The sequence below is a fragment of the Neoarius graeffei genome, chromosome 18 (assembly GCF_027579695.1).
Source record: "Neoarius graeffei isolate fNeoGra1 chromosome 18, fNeoGra1.pri, whole genome shotgun sequence".
Taxonomy (NCBI): domain Eukaryota; kingdom Metazoa; phylum Chordata; class Actinopteri; order Siluriformes; family Ariidae; genus Neoarius; species Neoarius graeffei.
The window spans coordinates 63,549,316-63,573,652 of NC_083586.1; the positions used below are offsets into that span (position 1 = coordinate 63,549,316).

General features: G+C 42.6%; 1 protein-coding gene across 2 annotated transcripts in view; it reads right to left on the reverse strand.

Moving 5' to 3' along the window:
• Positions 1 to 24,337, reverse strand: part of dennd1c (DENN domain containing 1C) — a 45,457-nt gene that overhangs the window by 15,072 nt on the left and 6,048 nt on the right. For both annotated transcript variants that reach the window (XM_060899202.1, XM_060899203.1), the window contains exons 3-15: positions 18,519 to 18,562; positions 18,390 to 18,439; positions 18,166 to 18,285; positions 17,464 to 17,533; positions 17,294 to 17,374; positions 14,449 to 14,502; positions 14,247 to 14,357; positions 10,231 to 10,331; positions 10,061 to 10,106; positions 9,829 to 9,930; positions 6,211 to 6,336; positions 5,991 to 6,092; positions 3,548 to 3,638 (exon numbers count right to left, since the gene is read on the reverse strand). In XM_060899202.1, the coding sequence (XP_060755185.1) occupies positions 3,548 to 3,638; positions 5,991 to 6,092; positions 6,211 to 6,336; positions 9,829 to 9,930; positions 10,061 to 10,106; positions 10,231 to 10,331; positions 14,247 to 14,357; positions 14,449 to 14,502; positions 17,294 to 17,374; positions 17,464 to 17,533; positions 18,166 to 18,285; positions 18,390 to 18,439; positions 18,519 to 18,562 (1,098 nt within the window). The remainder of the gene's footprint in view (positions 1 to 3,547; positions 3,639 to 5,990; positions 6,093 to 6,210; positions 6,337 to 9,828; positions 9,931 to 10,060; positions 10,107 to 10,230; positions 10,332 to 14,246; positions 14,358 to 14,448; positions 14,503 to 17,293; positions 17,375 to 17,463; positions 17,534 to 18,165; positions 18,286 to 18,389; positions 18,440 to 18,518; positions 18,563 to 24,337) is intronic.

Genomic DNA, 24,337 nt, shown 5'->3' on the forward strand with positions numbered 1-24,337 from the left:
GTTTTATACCCAGTGTTACTCAGTAACGACTCACGTTACTGTCATTTGAATACATTCCGCAGTAACGAGGAATGTAACGGATTACAATTTCTAATACTGTAATTATATTACAGTTACTAATGCAAGTATCACCTCGTTACCTGAACGTCATCTGAAGTTTGTCCTCGATTGGCTATCTTACAATGATGTAAACACGCAGCAGGTCAGACAAACAATGATGGAGGATGAGCAAGTGGAAGAGAAGAGAAATTTGCTTTCCAGAGTTGGAAATACTGCCATTATTATCTCATCCGGCCAACAGGTGATGAATTTAATACCATCATGTGTTGTCCATTGTCCATCCGGGGTTGTCCATATTTCACAAAAATCCCTTCTTCTTTCTCAATTCTTCACTGATTTTTATTCTTTTTGGCAGGAAGGTAGGTCTGCCAGAGGTGCATATAGCTTCTACCTAAATTTGCATAATTGCAATTAATAATGAAGATATGGAGTAATTAATCAATCCCTAACGAGCAGTTTCTACACAAATCACTTCTTCTCTCTCAGTTCTTCACCGATTTTGATTCTTTCTGGCATGAAGGTAGGGGTACCTCGGGTGCATATAACTTCTACCCAGATTTGTTTCATTACAATTATTAATGAATTTATGGACTAATTCAGCCTTAATGAGCAGTTCAACAAAAATCAGTCCGTTCCTCGCTGTTTTGGATTCTTTCTGGTAAATAGGTGGGTATTCCTAGGGTGGATATCGCTTCTATATATAGCTTATATATAGCTTGCAACATTTATTTTGCAAGGTGGGCCACTTTAGATCATTCCTTCTGGACTAGACGGGGCCGGAGTGAGCTAAGCCGTCATTGACGGTCTTGTTTTGAATTTGTGACAACCACAGATGTGAAGAACATTGTCATTGGTTGTAAACTCTGTCAGTCAGTAAACAAAATGCTCCCAACTGCAAAAAATCACTAGATTATCAGATTTATTGAAGCATCTGTCATGGCAACACAGAAAAAACTACAGGCACTGATGGAGATGCATGCACTCTGGCTAAACAACTACAATAATTGAACTTCAGAACAGAAAAAGGTGGTGGAGAGAAGTTCAGTGGAAAGGATGTGAATAAGCTCGGCGCTGATGATATCGTAGAAGATTCCCTGTTACCTGGTTCCACTGTTGACTCGCCCACATTTCAATGCATTATAGAGTAAATACCCCCGAAGAGCAATGCTAGGCTGCGACAGAGAAAGATGTTTGCTGACGACTTCGAGAGTGAATATATGCTGATGGAGTCTAATTTCAAGGCCACACTCAGAGTAAATTTAGTGTCCACCACAGCTGACATCTGGCCATCTAACGACAAAAGCTTTCACGTTTTAAGAAGGAGGGTAGAAAAAGTAAGCATAATGTAAATGAGTAATGGAACTAATTACTTTTGATATCAAGTAATCAGTAAAGTAATTTGATTCCTTTTTAAAGCCGCTAGATTGTAAAAGTAACTGGTTACTCTTCCTGAGTAATGAGTTACTCTTAATCAGTTACTCTTTCTAACAGTCAGAGGTGAAGCTGGATGTTTTCTGAGATTTTCAATATAGAGCAGTTTACACTTTATGATTTCTTAGTAACATATCAAACTGCATTTTTTGTCCTTTTACAGTGTCTTGCAAAAGTACTGATCCCCTTGGTGTTTGTCCTGTTTTGTTGCATTACAAGCTGGAAGTAAAATGGATTTTTGGAGGGTTAGCACCATTTGATTTACACAACATGCCTACCACTTTAAAGGGCAAATTGTTATTTTCTTGTGATACAAACAATAATTAAGATGAAAAAACAGAAATCTGGAGTGTGCATAGGTATTCACCCCCCCCCACACACACACACACACACAGTCCATACTTTGTAGAGCCACCTTTTGCTGCAATTACAGCTGCAGATCTCTTGGGGTATGTCTCTATTAGCTTAGCACATCTAGCCACTGGGATTTTTGCCCATTCCTCAAGGCAAAACTGCTCCAACTCCTTCAAGTTAGATGGGTTGCGTTGGTGTACAGCAATCTTCAAGTTATGCCACTGATTCTAAATTGGATTGAGGTCTGAGCTTTGACTAGGCCATTCCAAGATATTTAAATGTTTCCCTTTAAACCACTCCAGTGTAGCTTTAGCAGTATGTTTAGGGTCATTGTCCTGCTGGAACGTGAACCTTCATCCCAGTCTCAAACCTCTGGCCGACTCAAACAGGTTTTCCTCCAGAATTGCCCTGTATTTAGTGCCATCCATCTTTCCTTCAGTCCTGACTAGCTTTCCTGTCCCTGCAGATGAAAAATATCCCCATAGTATGATGCTGCCACCACCATGCTTCACTGTAGGAATGGTGTTCTCAGGATGTTGGGTTTGTGCCACACATGGCGTTTCCCATGATGGACAAAAATATAAATTTTAGTCTTAGCTGACCAGAGAATCTTCTTCCATGTGTTTGGGGAGTCTGCCACATGCTGTTGGGCAAACTCAAAATGTGTTTTCTTAAGCAATGATGTTTTTTTCCGACCACTCTTCCTTAAAACCCCGCCCATTCTGTGGAGTGTACGGCTTAAAGTGGTGCGATGGACAGATACTCCCATCTCCACTGTGGATCTTTGCAGCTCCTTCAGTGTTATTGTTAGTGTCTTTGTTGCATCTCTGATTCATGCCTTCCTTGCCCAGTCTGAGTTTTGGTCAGTGGCCTTCTCTTGTTGGCTTAGTAGTGGTGCCATTTTCTTTCCATTTTGCTATAATGGATTTAATGGAGCTCCGTGGGATATTCAAAGATTGGGATATTTTTTATAACCCTACCCTGATCTATACTTCTCCACAACTTTGTCTCTGACCTGTTTGGAGGCTCCTTGGTTTTCATGTTGCTTGCTTAGTAGTGTTGCAGAGTCAGGGTCCTTCCAGAACAGGTTGATTTATACAGACATCATGTGACATTTTGATTGCACACAGGTGGATCTTAATCAACTAATTATGCGACTTATGAAGTGAAATGGTTGGACCAGCTCTTCAGGATTCAAGATTCAAGATGTTTATTTGTCATATACACAATAACAGACACAGCGGTTTATTATTGGGTAATGAAATTCTTATTTTGCAACTACCCAACCAAACTATGCTTACTAATATAAAAAGAAATATATATAAAATATGAAATATAAAATATAAAGTGCATATGCAATGCAAAATATAAAAATAGAATGAAAATAAACAAAAATAAACATAAAAAAAACTTATTTAGGGGTTTCATACGAAAGGGGTTGAATACTTATGCACACTCCAGATTTCTGATTTTTCATCTTAATTATTGTTTTTGTCACAATAAAACAACAATTTTCACCTTTAAAGTGGTCAGCATGTTGTGTAAATCAAATGGTGCTAACCCTCCAAAAATCCATTTAAATTCCAGCTTGTAATGCAACAAAACAGGACAAACACCAAGGGGGATGAATACTTTTGCAAGACACTGTAAGTATATTTATGAATGCAAACTTTGTTTTGATCAGAGAAAATAAAACACAAACCTGACGACGCGCCACACTGCAGTATTTCTTCTTCAAACAGGTCATCTGGCTCTTTTCCTTGGTTGAGCATCTCTAGACGTTCATCAATAAACTGGAAACACACATTTATACTGTGTATCATATCAGTGATATGATGAGGGATTACATTGAGGTGTATAAAAGTGCAACTGAAAATAACTGAATTTTCAGTAAACCGACGACTGACTTTATTTATTAAAGCTGGGGTAGGTCATTTTTTAGAAGCATTTTCATTTTATTGCTTGAAATTCTTTTTACATCCTGACAACAATGAATAAACCAAATGCTCTGATCATAGATATAAAAATCCATCATTTGTTGCAGTCACAGGTGGGAAGCCATAGCCAAATGGTTAGAGAAACAGCTTTAGGACCAAAAGGTTGCTGGTTTGATTTCCTGAACCATCAGGACCGGCTCAAGTACCCTTGAGCAAGGCACCTAACCCCCAACTACTCCAGCAAGTGTGATGGTGTAACTTCCATCCATCCACCATATGTAACCACTTATTCTGTTCTACAGGGTCGCAGGCAAGCTGGAGCCTATCCCAGCTGACTATGGGCAAGAGGCGGGGTAGAGACAAACAACCATTCACACCTACAGTCAATTTAGAGCCACCAATTAGCCTAACCTGCATGTCTTTGGACTGTGGGGGAAACCAGAGCACCTGGAGGAAACCCACGCAGACACGAGGAGAACATGCAAACTCCTCACAGAAAGGCCCCTGTCAGCCACTGGGCTTGAACCCAGGACCTTCTTGCTGTGAGGCGACAGTGATAACCACTGTACCACTAGCCTGGGCCCACCCATCCTAAGCGTGACGCAACACGAGGGCCTGTTGCGAGCTTAGTCTGGCCAGGCAAGCTATCTACAGCTCTTCCAAGCTCCGGAAAAATCAGGAGCCAATCAACTTTGAGCATCTCCAACGGCCCTGGGTAGAGGCGTGTTCAAGGCAGTGACGTAGTAGAACTGCGACCGGAAGCCATAGATTGTTTACAGAATCATGCTGTATTGAAAGCATTCAACGGGAAGTTCTCATTGAAAACGGAGCAAAGAGCAGCCCTGGAGGTATTTATTGAAAGGAAGGACGTTTTCGCCTTGCTCCCGACCGGCTTCGGTAAGAGTTTAATCTACCAGTTAGCCCCGCTAGTAGCCAAATCAATGGGGCTCAGCGAGAATCCTATGGTCGTGTCACATACATACGTCAGAGGAAAGAGTGATGTGATTGGTTTAAGCTTCGTCACAGCCTTTTCTGGCTTCGACCAGTAGCAAACTGAGGCATTTCAGGGAGGCGGGTCAACCACGGGCTCTGGGAAACGGTTGGGCTGAATATCTTGGCCAGACCAATAGCTCGTAGAGCTTTGAAGTCACGTTAGCCAGACTACTGTACCACCTGTGGTGTAACTTGTGTCTGAAAAACTGATGATTCTCAGTCCGGGTAAGAACCCGGCCATAATATAACAACAGGGCTCTAAAAACTCATCCAGTCTTTAATTTAATTGGATGGCCTTCCTGCCTGTCTACCTGCGTCCACTCTATCCGTACACTCATTGTGCATAACCAGAATTGTCCACAAGGCTCAGCAGACACATTACAGACAAACTGCTAAAGCTAGTGAGCTAGTCAACAGCTGTGAGTACTCACAATAGCCAGATTCATTGTTTTCTTTCATTCTGATAATCTAATCTCATCTCATTATCTGTAGCCGCTTTATCCTTCTACAGGGTCGCAGGCAAGCTGGAGCCTATCCCAGCTGACTACGGGCGAAAGGCGGGGTACACCCTGGACAAGTCGCCAGGTCATCACAGGGCTGACACATTCTGATAATGTTCGGTGTTTTTCTTCCATGTCAATGAGACATGAGGCTGATGGATATAACAATGATGCACTATGCCCCTCCCCCATCACCACAACGCTCTCTCTTCTGGACATGTTCTCCAGTGGTAGTCAGGCGGTGAGCGTTCATGTGTTCATGTGTTTTGTAGGAGTGGCTTCAGAGGGAGAGGTGGGACTTTTTTTGGGTAGATATTTTCAAAATCTAGTTTGCTTTTGCTGGTTTCTCTGAAATGACTTACCTTGGCTTTAAAGAATGTATTCCTTCAAAAAAAAAGTCATATTTCAATATCCAAGGCAATTAGAATGATTTAAGGTGTGATCATCAGAATGATCAAATTTTGTTCTGTTTATTACTGGTGCCACATTTCTGCTGTTCATACAGTATATTATCTGTTCTGCCCTCAGAAAACAAAACAAAACAAAAAACAAACAAACAAAAAAACCCTGCACTGCAAATTAAGTGTTTGAACACTAGAGGGCATAATTTCTTAAGGTGTTTTCAGGGTCAGAATCAATTCTGATGTGCGAAGTAAAAGGAAAGATATTACGACACAGATGCTAAGTGTGTGTGTGTGTGTGTGTACGTACACACCTGTTTGAAAAACTGCAGGTGTATTGCGCTCTCGAGGAACTGCCTCATGTTGGGAGACTTGTGTGTGAGAAACGACTCTTCACAGAATGACACGGGTTGTCCCTGCAGAAAAGGAAAAGAGAGAAGTTAAGTTTGTGTGTGTGTGTGTGTGTGTGTGTGTGTGTGTGTGTGTGTGTGTGTGTGTGTGTGTGTGTGTGCACGCATTAGTGTGATAACTCACACTAGGGTATTGTAAGGCATCTTTGTATGCTCCAAACAGCAGAGCCTGAGCTCGGAGGAACGCTTTTGCTACACCGGAGCCTGTAAATGCAGCCTGGCGCTTCAGCCTCACTTTCAGAGCTGTCACCTGTACACACACACAAAAGAAAAGTATTTCACACAATAGTGAAAAAACGCAGTCCCAATCTCATAAATAGAGTATAACGAGTATTCTGATTAATGGGAGTAATATCAGGGGCTACATGGTGGTGTAGTGGTTAGCACTGTTGTCTCACAGCAAGAAGATCCTGGGTTCAAGCCCAGTGACCAACGAGGGTCTTTCTGTGTGGAGTTTGCATGTTCTCCCTGTGTCCATGTGGGTTTCCTCTGGGTGCTCTGGTTTCCCCCACAGTCCAGATTCATGCAGGTTAGGATAATTTGTGGCTCTAAATTGACTGTAGGTGAGAGTGTGAATTGTTGCTTGTCTCTATGTGTCAGCCCTGCGATAACCTGGTGACTTGTCCAGGGTGTACCCCACCTCTCACCCATAGTCAGCTGGGATAGGCTCCAGCTTGCCTGTGACCTTGTAGAACAGGATAAGTGGCTACAGATAATGGATGGGAGTAATATCACTGACGGATCAGTAACTGCAGTAATGAAGTCATCAGCATATCTTGTCACGATAGTGCTTTAATGAAGTGATGTTGCATGACAGAGTACTGATTGGACAGATGATGGTATGATGGAGTGCTGACTGGACAGGTGGATGTAATGATTGATGGAGTGATAGTGTATTGATGGGAGTAGCAGTTTTTACTATAGTTGTCCTTCTGTAGGATTCGACCATAGGTTCCAGCCTTCGTGCCCCATGCGAATCAATGAACCTTCAACACCCATGACCCTGTCGCTGGTTCACTGGTTGTCCTTTGGATCCTTGTACCACTTTTGGTAGGTACTAACCACTGCATACCGGGAACACCTCACAAGATGTACCATTTTGGAGATGCTCAGACCCAGTCATCTCGCCATCACAATTTGGCCCTTGTCAAAGTCGCTCATTACATTACAACCCCGATTCCAAAAAAGTTGGGACAAAAGTACAAATTGTAAATAAAAATGGAATGCAATGATGTGGAAGTTTCAAAATTCCATATTTTATTCAGAATAGAACATAGATGACATATCAAATGTTTAAACTGAGAAAATGTATCATTTAAAGTGAAAAATTAGGTGATTTTAAATTTCATGACAACAACACATCTCAAAAAAGTTGGGACAAGGCCGTGTTTACCACTGTGAGACATCCCCTTTTCTCTTTACAACAGTCTGTAAATGTCTGGGGACTGAGGAGACAAGTTGCTCAAGTTTAGGGATAGGAATGTTAACCCATTCTTGTCTAATGTAGGATTCTAGTTGCTCAACTGTCTTAGGTCTTTTTTGCCGTATCTTCCGTTTTATGATGCGCCAAATGTTTTCTATGGGTGAAAGATCTGGACTGCAGGCTGGCCAGTTCAGTACCCGGACCCTTCTTCTACGCAGCCATGATGCTGTAATTCAGGGGTGTCAAACCTGATCCATAAAGGGCCTTGTGGCTGCAGGTTTTCATTCCAGCCATGCAGCAGCACACCTGACTTGGCTCATTCAATCAACTGAACTGTCTTCACACAGTCAAATACTTGCAGCCACACCCACCCTTGATTAAAGGGTGGGTGTGTCAGTTGATTGAATAAGCCAAATCAGGGTGCTGCTGCATGGCTGGAATGAAAACCTGCAGCCACACGGCCCTTTATGGATCAGGTTTGACACCCCTGCTGTAATTGATGCAGTATGTGGTTTGGCATTGTCATGTTGGAAAATGCAAGGTCTTCCCTGAAAGAGACGTCATCTGGATGGGAGCATATGTTGCTCTAGAACCTGGATATACCTTTCAGCATTGATGGTGTCTTTCCAGATGTGTAAGCTGCCCATGCCACACGCACTAATGCAACACCATACCATCAGAAATGCAGACTTCTGAACTGAGCGCTGATAACAACTTGGATCGTCCTTCTCCTCTTTAGTCCGAATGACACGGCGGCCCTGATTTCCATAAAGAACTTCAAATTTTGATTCGTCTGACCACAGAACAGTTTTCCACTTTGCCACAGTCCATTTTAAATGAGCCTTGGCCCAGAGAAGACGTCTGCACTTCTGGATCATGTTTAGATACGGCTTCTTCTTTGAACTATAGAGTTTTAGCTGGCAACGGTGGATGGCACGGTGAATTGTGTTCACAGATAATGTTCTCTGCAAGTATTCCTGAGCCCATTTTGTGATTTCCAATACAGAAGCATGCCTGTATGTGATTCAGTGCCGTCTAAGGGCCCGAAGATCACGGGCACCCAGTATGGTTTTCCGGCCTTGACCCTTACTCACAGAGATTCTTCCAGATTCTCTGAATCTTTTGATGATATTATGCACTGTAGATGATGATATGTTCAAACTCTTTGCAATTTTACACTGTCGAACTCCTTTCTGATATTGCTCCACTATTTGTCGGCGCAGAATTAGGGGGATTGGTGATCCTCTTCCCATCTTTACTTCTGAGAGCTGCTGCCACTCCAAGATGCTCTTTTTATACCCAGTCATGTTAATGACCTATTGCCAATTGACCTAATGAGTTGCACTTTGGTCCTCCAGCTGTTCCTTTTTTGTACCTTTAACTTTTCCAGCCTCTTATTGCCCCTGTCCCAACTTTTTTGAGATGTGTTGCTGTCATGAAATTTCAAATGAGCCAATATTTGGCATGAAATTTCAAAATGTCTCACTTTCAACATTTGATATGTTGTCTATGTTCTATTGTGAATACAATATCAGTTTTTGAGATCTGTAAATTATTGCGTTCTGTTTTTATTTACAATTTGTACTTTGTCCCAACTTTTTTGGAATTGGGGTTGTACATTATGTGCTATTTAGCAGATCCTCTTATCCAGAGCGACGTACAACAAGTGCAAAAGTCAGGGACATGAAGTGCTGAACTTCTAGACAAGAAAGTTCTCGTGGCAACTGAACAAGTGACAGCAATACTTAGTGTAATATTCTGTTGAAGTACCAATACTCAAACAGCCAAGGAAACAAATCAACCATATAAAGTACAACTAAATAGAGAACTCAAAACGGCTTACCCCAGGCTAGACCATACACAGCCTGGGTTGGTCTAGACTGAAACGCAGTTACACAGTGGGCAGGGAAGAAGGGGTGGGTCTTCAGTCTGTGCTTGGAGGTGGTCAGGGTGTTGGCAGTTCTGGCCTCAATGGGAAGGTCATTCCACCAACAGGGAGCCAGGACAGACAGCAGTCTTGAGTGGGCAGGGTAGGAGTGGAGAGGAGGAGGGTCTGGGCGACCAGTAGTAGTGGAGATAGCACAGGTAGCAGAGATAGTAGGCACTCAGATCCTTACACTTGCCCATTTTTCCTGCTTTCCATTTTTCCAACACATCAACTTCTCCAAGAACTGACTGTTCTCTTTCTTGCTGCCTAATATATCCCACCCCTTGACAGGTGCATCAGTGTTCTTCACTTCACCTGTCAGTGGTCATAATGTCGGTGTAGGTGTGGTGTATTACGTAACTGGATGGATGAAATGTAGATGAATAAATTACCACATCTGTTGGGAGCCTCTTCAGGTCATCGTGAGGAGACTCCATAGTGTTTGTGTCCACATTCAGAATGACCACATCTTCCAGGGCACGATTCTTCACTCTCTGACAACACAATACACACGGCATTTGTTACTCTGTGTGTGTGTGTGTGTGTGTGTGTGTGTGTGTGTGTCTGTGTGTGTGTCTGTGTGTGTGTCTGTGTGTAAGAGATTGTATCAGTCATTTTCAGTACCTCGATCAGGCTGGAATGAACTCCAATCAGGTACGGCATTGGAGCGCTGCAACACACAACCATTCCATTGACCATTACATCATAGTGCAGCTGTAATGCTTGTGTGTGTATATATATATATATATATATATATAAATAAAATATGTGTGTGCGTGTGTGTCTGTACTCACCAGCAGTAGTCCAGCAGGTGTGGTGGTAGGACTGGAATGAAGATGTGCTGCCAGTACATGGGGAAGATCATGCCACTGCATGCATGGACACACGCTGTGAGCTGTAGAAGGACGATACAGAAGAGCTGTCAGTTTACTGCGTGTTTATTTATTAAGTCCTTAATGATTTATGTGCCGGAGGACGTCGGGAGTAATTCTGATCAATTTGTACAGGATAAGAGATCTCTATAAATCACAAAGATGGGCATGTCTTTACATTCTACATATGTGTTCCATGCATACGATACACCAGTGTTTCTGAACCACTGGGTCATGAAGCACCATCTAGTGGGCCGTGAATTTTTTTTTCAAGTGGATCCTAATTTTTACTCGTAGTAGGGTACAGTCGCTGGGTTGTAGCCGACGTCACATTCACCTCATTAAGCTACAGTCACACTACAGCTCATGATGCTTTGCGATGGGTTATCAATGAAAATGAGGTGTTTTGGCGACGATGCATGGCGATATACATGTGAGCTAAAAGTTGTGGTCACACAGCAAGTGAACACTTGACTGTCACACCTTTGTGCACTTGAGTGTGGTGCAGCTCGAGATGCTCACAGAGTGTGAATACAGAATGGTGTGAAAAACAAGAAAACAATCATAGAGTGAGCGACAGTTCTGTGGGTGGAAACAAACGCCTTGTTGATAAGAAAGGTCAAAGGAAACTGGACAAATTGGTTCGAGCTTCTTTTTTTTTTGTGCCAGGAAGGATATAGTAACTCATATAATCACTCTTTACAACCGTGGTGAGCAGAAAAGCATCTCAGCATGCAACAGCAGAAAGAAGAACACATTGGGTTCCACTCCTGCAGCCAAGAACAGGGATCTTAGAATCAAGAACAAATTCCTGTTAAAGTGAGTGACTTCTCCAACCATTTAGACATCATCTGTATTTTATCCTGCTACATTTTTTACTTGCTTTTGTTTTGCTTTTGGTGAGAGACAACAGAAAAGAGTGAACATCTTTAAACTGTAAAAAAAAAAAGAAAGAAAAAAGAGAAAAAGCATAACATCTGATTCCCCACAGGATGTAGCACATTCTTTACCAATATGTGAGTTTAGGAAGTGTAGGATGTGTGTACATTACCTGGTGTTATTTCTACTGCTCAGTTTATAGAAGGTAAAATACGGCATACACTTCTGGAAGCATGGACGTGCAGGCCGTAAAAAAATACTGACTACATGAGTTTGGATGGAACTAAAACAAATCCATTTTGAATGCAGACTACAGCCACAGAAACAACACAGAAATGGAGTTTTCACACCTGAATCATAGCAAAGCCGTTATATCCTGAATTTGGACTGAATCGGTGCTCATCAGATGTTTAGCAAAAAATATCAAGAAGTGGTTGATTATTTGGGATCATTTTTTGCCTTCTGTCTGGTTTTCAACTTCTACATTTCTACAGCACCTTTCACATGTTAAACGTCAGCTCAAGAAGCAGAAAATAAATAAACGAGACTGTCAGTGATGGCGTAGCTCACTCCAGCCCTGTCTAGTTCAGAAGGAACGATCTAAAGTGGGCCACCTTGCACAATAAATGTTGCAAGCTATATACACTATATACAAGCTATATATAGAAGCGATATCCAACCTAGGAATACTGACCTATTTACCAGAAAGAATAAAAAACGGCGAGGAATTGACCATTTTTTGTTGAACTGCTCATTAAGGCTGAATTAGTCCATAAATTCATTAATAATTGTAATGAAGCAAATCTGGGTAGAAGTTATATGCACCCTAGGTATCCTTACCTTCATGCCAGAAAGAATCAAAATCGGTGAAGAATTGAGGGAGAAGAAGCAATTTGTGTAGAAACTGCTCATTAGGAATTGATTAATTACTCCATACCTTCATTATTAATTGCAATTATAAAAATTGCAAAACAGTGTGGGCTTTATAGATAATTGGGCTAATTTTGAGGGCACTGCTGGTCTGTTAGGGCGGGACGGTATCCATCCCACTCGGGAAGGTGCTGCTCTCATTTCTTGCAGCATAGGTCATAGTCTCAGAACAGGCCTAGTTAATTTCTGACAATCCAGAGCCAAAGCCAGGGAGCAGACGAACAGGCTAAACCGACTGTCTGCTAGCTGCACAGAGTCGTCACTCAGGGCCCACTACATCGAGACTGTGTCTGTTCCCCGAGCTCAACAAAAAGGTAGAAATATTCAGAGAGTTTGTTCCAGTAACCTAATCAATATAAAATTAGATCATACTGACTGTACAGCTGCTGCCAGCACCTTTGATCTAAAGGTGGGGCTATTAAATATTAGATCTCTTACATCTAAAGCACTAATGGTTAATGAACTCATTACTGATCAGGAGTTTAATGTATTTTGTTTAACTGAAACATGGATTAAGCCAAATGAATATATAGCATTAAATGAAGCGAGTCCTCCTGGATACAGTTATATACACCAGCCTCGTCTAACTGGCAGAGGAGGAGGCGTCGCGGTTATTTATAATGATTATCTAGGTGTAACACACAAACCTGGTTATAAATTTAATACATCTGAAGTTCTTCATACTCATATAATGTATGTAGCCTTGAAAAATAAGTCTACCCAGTTAATTCCATTGCTTATTATTTACAGGCCCCCGGGGCCATATTCTGAGTTTCTTTCTGAATTTGCAGATTTTCTCTCAGATCTGGTTATTTCCTTAGACAAAGCTTTAGTTGTCGGAGATTTTAATATTCACTTCGATAACCCAGAAGACCCTTTAAAAACAGCATTTGTGTCCATTTTAGATTCAGTAGGGATTAAGCAGAATGTCATAGGACCGACCCATAATGGTGGTCACACCCTCGATCTAATACTAACATTCGGGTTAAACGTAGAAAATATAGTCTCACTCCCACAGTCTGAAGTTATCTCAGATCATTATCTCATCTCATTCAAACTATGTCTGAGTAATAATATGATGTGACGTCCTGGCTCAACCATGCCGTCCGGCGTTACGCCACTGCCTCCCACACTCTATGCTCCCACAGTAATACCAACTGCAGGCTGTGTCTTGATTTTGCTGTATTCTTTGCATAGCCTGGAGGTGGAGTTGGAGCTTGCAGTCTGGGGGTAACCAGGAGGCGGAGTCCAGGGAATTTAGCTGGGGTTCTGTCACCTGGGAGAGGGCTCTCATTTCCAGCCCTGGCCTGACGGCGAGAGGCTGGGAGCTCTCTCATTTCCAGCCCTGGCCTGATGGCGAGAGGCTGGTAGCTTGCTCTTCCAGCGGTTGTGGCTGGCGGCCTGCTTGTTGTGTCTTTGCTTGCTTGGTATACTATAGCCTGTAAATATTGTAAAATAAATGCACACATGTATATATACCACTAACAGTGTATGTCTCCTTATATGTGGTGGCTACCTTGAGCCAGGTGGCCCTCACAATATGCACCTCACCACTTCCTGGCAAAAAGAATAAAAATCGGTGAAGAATTGAGAAAGAAGAAGCAATTTTCGTGAAATGTGGACGATGCTGGATGGATGACAGACAACACATGATGGTAATAAACTCATCACCTGTCGGCCGGATGAGATAATAATAAAAGAATGAATGAATTTTAAATATAATGGTCACATAACTGTAAAAAATAAATCAGTTATGAAGCCAGGACATTAAGAATTTAAGTAAAGCAAGGAATTGTAGCTCATTAATTTCCAATTAAAAGTTAATATGAATAACAAGACCTCAAAACATAAATTCATTCGGGACTGTGGATTGACCCCTCGTTGATCTTTGCCTTCTTTGGTTCTCTTCCACTGGCCTCATGGCCACCCTATTTGCCCACTTCTCTGTACTACAGTCACGTTTTGATGTGTAATCACATAACCTGAGGGAAGCACAGGAGGGTGTGATTCATAAACAGTTTCAGTTCAGTTCCCTGTGCTTACAATGAAGCTCAAATCAGTCAAAAATGATGCTCACTACAGCCAACACCGAGCGTTCTCCTTAAATTAATGCACCCAGTCATTCTCACCGTGCTGAGTTTACTGCAGCAAATGAGGATACGTCTCTCAAAAAGCATGCTAGCATACAGCTGCAGCAGGTTCCCCACGTCCACAGCTACGATCAGCTCCGTCAGGTTCCTCTGAACAAACACACATCCAGTTAGTGGAGAAATACAGACACAACACAAACGATAAGTTGAAGGATAAGACATGTATACAGTACAGACTCACATTCTCTGGAATAGATGGTAAAGTTTTTGGATCGGGAGCGATGAAGTATGGCATCTGAGAAAAAACAAGAAAAAATAAAGAATTCCACGATTACAAAAATGTGACAAACAAACTGTATGCAAAACATGAATTTCTTAAATTGACAATGTAATATTATGACTCTGGTTTGAGAGTTAACATTCATACATTTCCAACGCTAGTGTGAGTAAAATGTTTGTAGATGTGGAAACGTGAAAGTGAATTTCAACATTTTCTGCACTGAAAAAAAACAAACAAACTAGAAGGGTACATGGTAGAGTCCATACCTCCACCAAGCCTCATATTATCAACATCAACAACAAAATCAAATCACTTGAACGTAGGATAATACTAAAGCTGTCCACCAAATTTCATCCAAATATGTTTACTACTTTTAGAGTTACATTGGGAAACAAACAAACAAAAAGTCCTTGATCCACATAGATATCCAGATTTACACCAAAATCTAATCAGTTGTTCCTTGGCCCATGGATCACTTTTCTCCAAATTTCATCCAAATCCGTTCATGACTTTTTGAGTTACATTGGGAACAAACAAACCAGCAAACAAACAAACGGAGCTGAAAACATAACCTCCAACACAGTTGGTGGAAGTAATGAATCATTAATTTGTATTAGCAGCGCTGGTGCAAATTGTTACTCTCACTCAGGATCTTTCAACTTTCTTCTTCTAACATTTTTAAGACACTATTTCTCCCTCAGTTTTCAACCAATCTTCACATGAAGAATACTAAATCTAAAGTCCTTCCCGCACCATATGGCAGCGCTGATCTCCATAGCCCTCAGCCTCTTACATAGCTAAGGTTACAGTGGGGGGCAGGTCTTCTGGTAACCACAAGAGTTTGACTCCCCACTTGCCTCTGTATTGTAACATGCCTTGCCAGAAGGTACCATTTTTATGATGGTCTTTGGTATGACCCAACCACGAGTAGAACTCACGATCAAGAGGCGGACACGCTAACCACTAGGACAACTCATGGTACATGAAGAATATCTCTGGGCTGAATTACATTGCTATGACTTTTGGTGCTGATCTGAATCACTGATCCGGAATGATCCATGAAAAACAGGATTTTTTTTCTATCACTTATAACTCTATCAATTTTCATAATTTTTTCAATCAGTTTTTTTTATTTTCTTCAAGGCGCAACTTTTTCTTGCCCTTCAACTGACACAGGTCAGCTAGTGCAAATTACTGTGACTCTAGTAATTGTGACTCTAGTTCTTCTCTTCCCCATCACCAGCAAGGGCTGTCAAGGCAGCACTGATGACATTTTTTTAACAGCCCATTATCTGTGTGTCTTGGGTATTTTAAACTTGGCAGAGCCCATATCTCTCCAAGCTTGATCAATTGACAATTTCAAGTAGCCAGTTAATTAGCTTAAAGGAACAGTCCACCGTACTTCCATAATGAAATATGCTCTTATCTGAATTGAGACGAGCTGCTCCGTACCTCTCCGAGCTTTGCGCGGCCTCCCAGTCAGTCAGACGCAGTCAGACGCGCTGTCACTCCTGTTAGCAATGTAGCTAGGCTCAGTATGGCCAATGGTATTTTTTGGTGCTTGCGACCAAACTCTTCTGCGTTTTTCCTGTTTACAGAGGTTTATATGACCAGTGATATGAAAAAAGTTCAGTTACACAAATTAAAACGTAGCGATTTTCTATGCTATGGAAAGTCCGCACTATAATGACAGGCGTACTAACACCTTCTGCGCGCTTCGGTAGCGCATTGATATCTGAGCTCCGTATCAATGTGCTGCCAAAGCGCGCAGAAGGTGTTAGTACGCCTGTCATTATAGTGCGGACTTTCCATAGCATAGAAAATCGCTACGTTTCAATTTGTGTAACTGAACTTTTTTCATATCACTGGTCATATAAACCTATGTAAACAGGAAAAACGCGGAAGAGTTTGGTCGCATCTAACTACAGCCCCAAAAAATACCATTGGCCATACTGAGCCTAGCTACATTGCTAACAGGAGTGACAGCGCGTCTGACTGGGAGGTCGCGCAAAGCTCGGAGAGGTACGGAGCAGCTCGTCTCAATTCAGATAAGAGCATATTTCATTATGGAAGTACGGTGGACTGTTCCTTTAACCTACATGTCTTTGAGGGAAACTGGAGCACCTGGAGGAAATCCCCACAGAGAACATGCAAACTCCACACAGAAAGGCTCCCATCAACTGTGAGGTTCAAACCCAGAACCTTCCCGCTGTGAGGCGACAGTGCTAACCACTACACCATCATGCTGCCCAAGCCTGAGGTCATGCAAATATTTTTGTGAGGAATGAATCACCTGCAGGCTGCATGATGGTGTAGTGGTTAGCACCGTCGCCTCACAGCCGATGGGAGACTTTCTGTGCTGTGAAGCGACAGTGCTAACCACTGTGCCGCCCCCTGAATCATTGGGGGAGGGGACCCTTGAGAAAATAAGCTAATGATGTGGAGATGTGTAAATTTGATAGTGGAGCTCCATACTTCAGAGAATATGGTAATGAATCAACCTGATTTTTGATGGCTTTTGCGACCGGACGTATGACAACCGTATACTGCCACAGGGAACCCAATCACAAATGCAAGGTAATGTGTCTCATAAACACTTCACCACTGGACAATGAAATTTTTATCTTTATTTCCATAAGATAGATGGGTTTTTATCACATGGGATTATTTACTAACACATTTAACACTCATCAGGAGTGCCACTTTTAGGCAGTACAGCTTACAGCATTTTTAATAAAAACTCCACTGTTGATCGATTCTGTGGTTCTCGCGTATGGATCAGAGATCATTTTGGGAGAGAACTTACCAGAGGCAGAGTGTTTAAGCTGTTGACCAGTGGAACGGGGTGTTTATAAAGAGCTGCCAGGAGCTCTCTCATCTCGCTCGTCTGTCCAAATTTAAAACGACAAACTGTTACTTAAACAGGTCTCATTATTTTGAAATGGAAACAATGCGATGAAGAAATGCAGGGTTTACCTGTCCTTTGGTCACATAGTCCGCCAGATTATTTAACAGTTTATAGAAGACTTCGAACCAAGGCAGATAGCTGTGTGACAGATACAGAATTACAGAATTAGTCCTGTACCGCGACAACTGATCTGGATGTCCTGTAGGCAAGGTTGCCAGGTCTGATCAGAGAAAAACTTTGAACCTGACTACTCCTCAAAAGTCTCACACATAGATCTGACAGTTTAGAGTGTAGAAAAGGGAAAAGAGAGAGATGTTTTAATTTTAAGTCTTTATATAGGAATCAAGGCCACTGCATTTCTGATTTGGATGATTGGCTTTTTTTATCTACTCTATAATCTACCTTTTCTTTCTTTCAGTTCACTTCTGTGCATCATAGATGCTGTCTTTACTTAAATTTCCGTTTGCTCACCATGACCACTGTTTATAGATGGTGATTAGATTTCATTCTCTTTATTTGGTTTAAAGCAAGATCTTGACATCTGCAGAAACTATTTTTGAACTAGTTAAAAAAAACCACCACCCACAGACTTCCTTTTTCCACCTGCAACCTTTATCCAAATTCCGTCCACTTTGACGTATAAATAAAACCCCTCAGCCCTGACAGCCTGCCTGTAGGATGATGTGAATGTTGCTCTGGGTTGATGTAGGCTGCGTGTAGGATCATTAAGGTGAGCTGTAGATTGTTATGGGGACGTGTAGGATGAAGACCTGAGGATGCAGAGGCAGGTCTGGGAGCTGGAGGTTAGTCTGCAGAACCCAAATCGCTGGCATCCCTCAAGGTCAGTCAACGCAAAAGTAAAGTGCTGTACAGCTACGCCATCCCTCACCCTACAGATAAGCCAGTCACACCACACCAGTCTGATTAATATTCATCAGGAGGACATTGTGGAATGAGAATAAAGGAATAATTAAATACAATGAATTAACATTACCTCTCTATATCATATGGGAAGCAGAATCGAGGAAGGGATTTCAAACACTCCTACAAATAAGAAAAATATTTTTGGTGATCTTCATTCTTCAACACTGTAAACAATAATAGTTTTTTAATCACTACTAACCTCATCATTGAAGTCCTCTGGGAACTGAAACAGCAGCCCAGGATCTGTACATCAACACATGGTGGTGTTACTCACTGTCTTGGTGGGGTAGATAATCACCACTACCACTACTGCTGAACTGTCTCAGGGTCAGTGTTAGCTTGTGAATGCCATGATTGAAAGCTCAACGACCAGTTTGTATGCGTACAAGTCCTAGGCTGTATTCAATAGGAGAATGGGGGAAGCCATGGCTGAATGGTTAGAGAAGCAGCTTTGGGACCAAATGGTTGCTGGTTTGATTCCCTGGACCAGCAGGAATGGCTGAAGTGCCCTTAAGCAAGACACCTAACCCCAAAACTGCTCTGGATAAGAGCATCTGTTAAATGCCATGAATGTAATATATTCAGAGTCAGGTTGTGCACTTCATTATGTTGATTTTCTTGGTGCTACTTTCAAATTATTAAAATCTTTTTAGTAGACATTCAAGATGTTTTTAAATAACATCTAGATAACAGTCTTTAAACACAAGTACTCAAACTTTATATGAAAAAAAAACAGGTAGAGGAGAGTGGGAAGACTTGTGACGGGGGAGACTTGGGACAGTTTGTCTCATCTCATCTCATTATCTCTAGCCGCTTTATCCTTCTACAGGGTCGCAGGCGAGCTGGAGCCTATCCCAGCTGACTACGGGCGAAAGGCGGGGTTCACCCTGGACAAGTCGCCAGGTCATCACAGGGCTGACACATAGACACAGACAACCATTCACACTCACATTCACACCTACGGTCAATTTAGAGTCACCAGTTAACCTAACCTGCATGTTTTTGGACTGTGGGGGAAACCGGAGCACCCGGAGGAAACCCACGCGGACACGGGGAGAACATGCAAACTCTGCACAGAAAGGCCCTCGCCGGCCCCGGGGCTTGAACCCAGGACCTTCTTGCTGTGAGGCGACAGCGCTAACCACTACACCACCGTGCCGCCGGGACAGTTTGTATTCCCATAAATTAATTTCAACCAATCAGGTTTGAGACTCCATCAGAAGTTCGATGTTGCCCCTGAGAGTAACCGACTTTCTTTGGAGTCGAAGCTGAACCCTGCAGTAAGGTTTGTGCAGTGAGATATTTTATTAACCAAAACTTAAAAGTATTTTCTCCTTCACCTCCAAATCCATTCTATGGTGTAATGTATGCTGGAGAATTGGAGATTTGTTCGGAATTAAAGTCTGTAGCCTTGAGTTATCAGATACGGTATTATTTAATAAACTTAAATTCTGGGTAAAAAAATGTTTAAGCATTTTTTTCTTTCAAAATGTCCAGATGAGGAGAGTTGGGACAGTTCATCATCTCATCTCATCTCTAGCCGCTTTATCCTTCTACAGGGTCGCAGGCAAGCTGGAGCCTATCCCAGCTGACTACAGGCGAAAGGCGGGGTACACCCTGGACAAGTCGCCAGGTCATCACAGGGCTGACACATAGACACAGACAACCATTCACACTCACACCTACGGTCAATTTAGAGTCACCAATTAGCCTAACCTGCATGTCTTTGGGGGAAACCGGAGCACCCGGGGGAAACCCACACGGACACGGGGAGAACATGCAAACTCCACACAGAAAGGCCCTCGCCAGCCCCGGGGCTCGAACCCAGGACCTTCTTGCTGTGAGGCGACAGCGCTAACCACTACACCACCATGCCGCCCACAGTTCATCATGTTACAGGTTTTTTCTTGTGGTTTACAAAGATAAAATTATTCAAAAATGTGTTGCTAAAAATGTGGGCATGTCCCTGCATGAGGATTAATCTTATTTCATTCCTTCTTGAGAATGGAATTGTTTTGTCGAGTCAGGGTTTGGGTAAACTGACATTTTTCTATTGCTGTACTGCCTTTGTGTGCTCATACAGTTCATATGGTATGTTTACAAGATACTAAATAAAAAATATAGCTGCAAGTGGCGATGAAGGGCCCGAGCACCTCCGATTCCGTGACCCATCACATGTGGTTATCACATGCAATGCACACGCATCTGAGATGTGAAACAAAAGCCTGGGTATCTGATCTATGCACCACCAATGATTAGTTTTTAGGCAATGGAATCATTACTGTCCAGGTCCAAATGGTGGTGCTATAGCAGAGGGTCACTTTGGGCATGTGGATATCTTCAGAACCATCATATTCTATTGTCTGTGAAGTTTGAGCCGTATCAGGTAATGCATGGTGAATTTATGACTCACTTCCTGTTTGCGTGGTTTAACATATCAATTTATTGTTTCGCCATTTCAACATCTTGCAAGATATCAAAAGTCCCTTCACAATTCAAAATCAGCAACATCTTGACATGACGTATACCAAATCTGGCATGAATCCAACAAACTACCTAGGAGGAGAACATCAAAATGTAACACGTGTCAAAATGCACAAAATCTAAAATAACTCACCTCCTGTTGAGTATGGCTAATACAATATATATTACAGTTTTGTTCATCTTGGGGCTTTCCACACACCTACCAAATTTGACATGGAAAGGTGAAACTATATACCGGGCAAATGTCTCAATGACATGTGGGTGCGCTATGGAGTCCCCCAGACACACCCGGGGCCAAGCCTCGATCCCAGAGTAGCAGTGGCCAGGACTGATCTGTGTACCAAATTTCATGAGTTTGAGTTTTTAGGCAATGGAGTCATTACTGTCCAGGTCTAAATGGTGGCGCTATACCAGAGGGTCACTTTGGGCATGTGGATATCTTCAGAACCATTATATCCTATAATCTGTGAAGTTTGAGCCATATCAGGCAATGCACAGCGAATTTATGACATTTCCTGGTTGCGTGGCTTAACATATCAATTTATTATTTTGTCTTTTCAATATCTTGCAAGATATCGCAAATCCCTTTGCAATTCAACTGGCTAATACAATGTACATTAGAATTTTGTTTGTCTTGAGGTACCCCACACACCTACCAAATTTGGCATGGATAGGTGAAACTATATACTGGGCAAAAGTCTCAGTGACATGCGGGGGTGCTATGGAGGCCCCCAGACACACCCAGGGCCAAGCCTCGATTGCTGAGTAGCAGTGGCCAGGACTGATCTGTGTACCAAATTTCATGAGGTTTTGCCCATGGGAATCACTTCAAAAATGGCCAAGTCTTGAAGAAAAAAAAATACTAAGAAGAATAAGATTCCTTAGGAAAACAATAGGGTCTTGTACCTCTGGCGCTTGGGCCTAAATTAAAGATGAAGGATTAAGCTAGGGATTTTATTTTTGCTCCATGTCTCTCTTCAATATCCCATGTCTCCTGAAGTCTGAAGGCCAGGATATGCGCCAAGCTGAGAAACTAATGTTGTGGTTAGAGGATACAGTAAATACTCTCTAATGCAATAAGAATATAACGGAACCTGCAAAGAATTTCCTTCAATCTACAAAAGATGAAAACTCATTCCTCTCCCTCTCTCATCTCATTATCTCTAGCCACTTTATCCTTCTACAGGGTCGCAGGCAAGCTGGAGCCTATCCCAGCTGACTACGGGCGAAAGGCGGGGTACACCCTGGACAAGTCGCCAGGTCATCACAGGGCTGACACATAGACACAGACAACCATTCACACTCACATTCACACCTACGCTCAATTTAGAGTCACCAGTTAACCTAACCTGCATGTCTTTGGACTGTGGGGGAAACCGGAGCACCCGGGGGAAACCCACGCGGACACGGGGAGAACATGCAAACTCCATACAGAAAGGCCCTCGCTGGCCACGGGGCTCGAACCCGGACCTTCTTGCTGTGAGGCGACAGCGCTAACCACTACACCACCGTGCCGCCCCCTCTCTTACAGAAAATGCCAACTGAAAAAAGGAAATTCCTTTACTCCTTTGCTGTCAAGTGTAGTACTATGGAAAGCATGACAAAAACATCGACGGATGTCGAACGAACATGGAGGCTGATCGAGCATGGCCTCTCAGACCGCATTTAATCATAAGAGCAAGAAACAAAATTTGCACAATTTAAATAAAACAAATGATCATATATGAGAGGAGGCACGGTGGTGTAGTGGTTAGCGCTGTCGCCTCACAGCAAGAAGGTCCGGGTTTTAGCCCCATGGCCGGCGAGGGTCTTTCTGTGTGGAGTTTGCATGTTCTCCCCGTGTCCGCGTGGGTTTCCTCCGGGTGCTCCGGTTTCCCCCACAGTCCAAAGACATGCAGGTTAGGTTAACTGGCGACTCTAAATTGAGCGTAGGTGTGAATGTGAGTGTGAATGGTTGTCTGTGTCTATGTGTCAGCCCTGTGATGACCTGGCGACTTGTCCAGGGTGTATCCCGCCTTTCGCCCGTAGTCAGCTGGGATAGGATCCAGCTTGCCTGCGACCCTGTAGAACAGGATAAAGCGGCTACAGATGATGAGATGAGATCATATATGATGTCATACATGAAACTAGCACAACGATATAAAACATGCTAAAGAGAGACGGCCTTTCGATTTCATAAAATCAATGAAATTTAGTTCCGTCTGAAATGTGGTGATTGTGATCTCATCTCAATCTAGCCGCTTTATCCTTCTACAGGGTCGCAGGCAAGCTGGAGCCTATCCCAGCTGACTACGGGCGAAAGGCGGGGTACACCCTGGACAAGTCGCCAGGTCATCACAGGGCTGACACATAGACACAGACAACCATTCACACTCACATTCACACCTACGGTCAATTTAGAGTCACCAGTTAACCTAACCTGCATGTCTTTGGACTGTGGGGGAAACCGGAGCACCCGGAGGAAACCCACACGGACACGGGGAGAATATGCAAACTCCACACAGAAAGGCCCTCGCCGGCCCCGAACCCAGGACCTTCTTGCTGTGAGGCGACAGCGCTAACCACTACACCACTGTGCCGCTGGTGATTGTGATATCTGTTTATTTCTGTAATATCTCACAAAATATCAGGCCATTCTGTGGCTGGGAAGTTATTTAATTTGAGGGGATTAAAGCAAATAATGTGCATGAAATCGCTCGCTTGGCGCAGTCAAGCAGACAGAGGATACATTACTGTGATACATTACTGCCATCTACAGGTTTCCCTTTGAGCGTGCACTGACAGTTCCATCATTCTGTCGCTAAATGAACAGCTGATCACACCGAGGTGCTCACTGAGCGCCAATATTTATTAGTTTGGTCCTGGTTTCCTTTCCTTTGTATAGAACATAACGTCTTTTCTTCTCGCTTTCTTTCCGTTACTGTAGTCAGTCTTTCACATTTCATTCGCACTCTCACGTCCTCCATTTTTCTCTCCTGTTTCAAATTTGTATCCCACAATGCCTTGCGTGAATGGGGAAAGCCCACCACGTGATGTGATGTGATGCATGATGTAGTATCTTGAATTGGGTCATGGCGAAGCAGGAAAAAATAGCGGAGAATTTAGGGCCATGTGGCTCTAAATTCATTAATTGTTCTATTTAAAAAAAAACTAATAAAATTGGAAGTCTGTGATTTGAATTCAGTAGCTTTCGGTCACTAAACAAAAATAATTGGGTGTCGGGGAAAATTCTTTTTATGACCTACGCTTGAAAAATCTGAAAGGCAGTCAAGCTTTAAACATTGAAATAAATATAATAGGATTGTAGTCCATCACCAGTAAAGCTCTGTCTAGTCATAGCTTCCACATCATTCCGTTATGCATCAGCTCATTAAAATAGCACTTGATCCAGCACATTCTACTATCTCGGTTTTATTTATTGATAATGTTCTTGTGTTATTTATGCAACTTCATGAAGCTGCAGGAAACTAAATGCAGGTCATGAGATCGCAGTGTGTGTGCAGGATGTCGGCCATTTTAACGTTTTACTTTCTC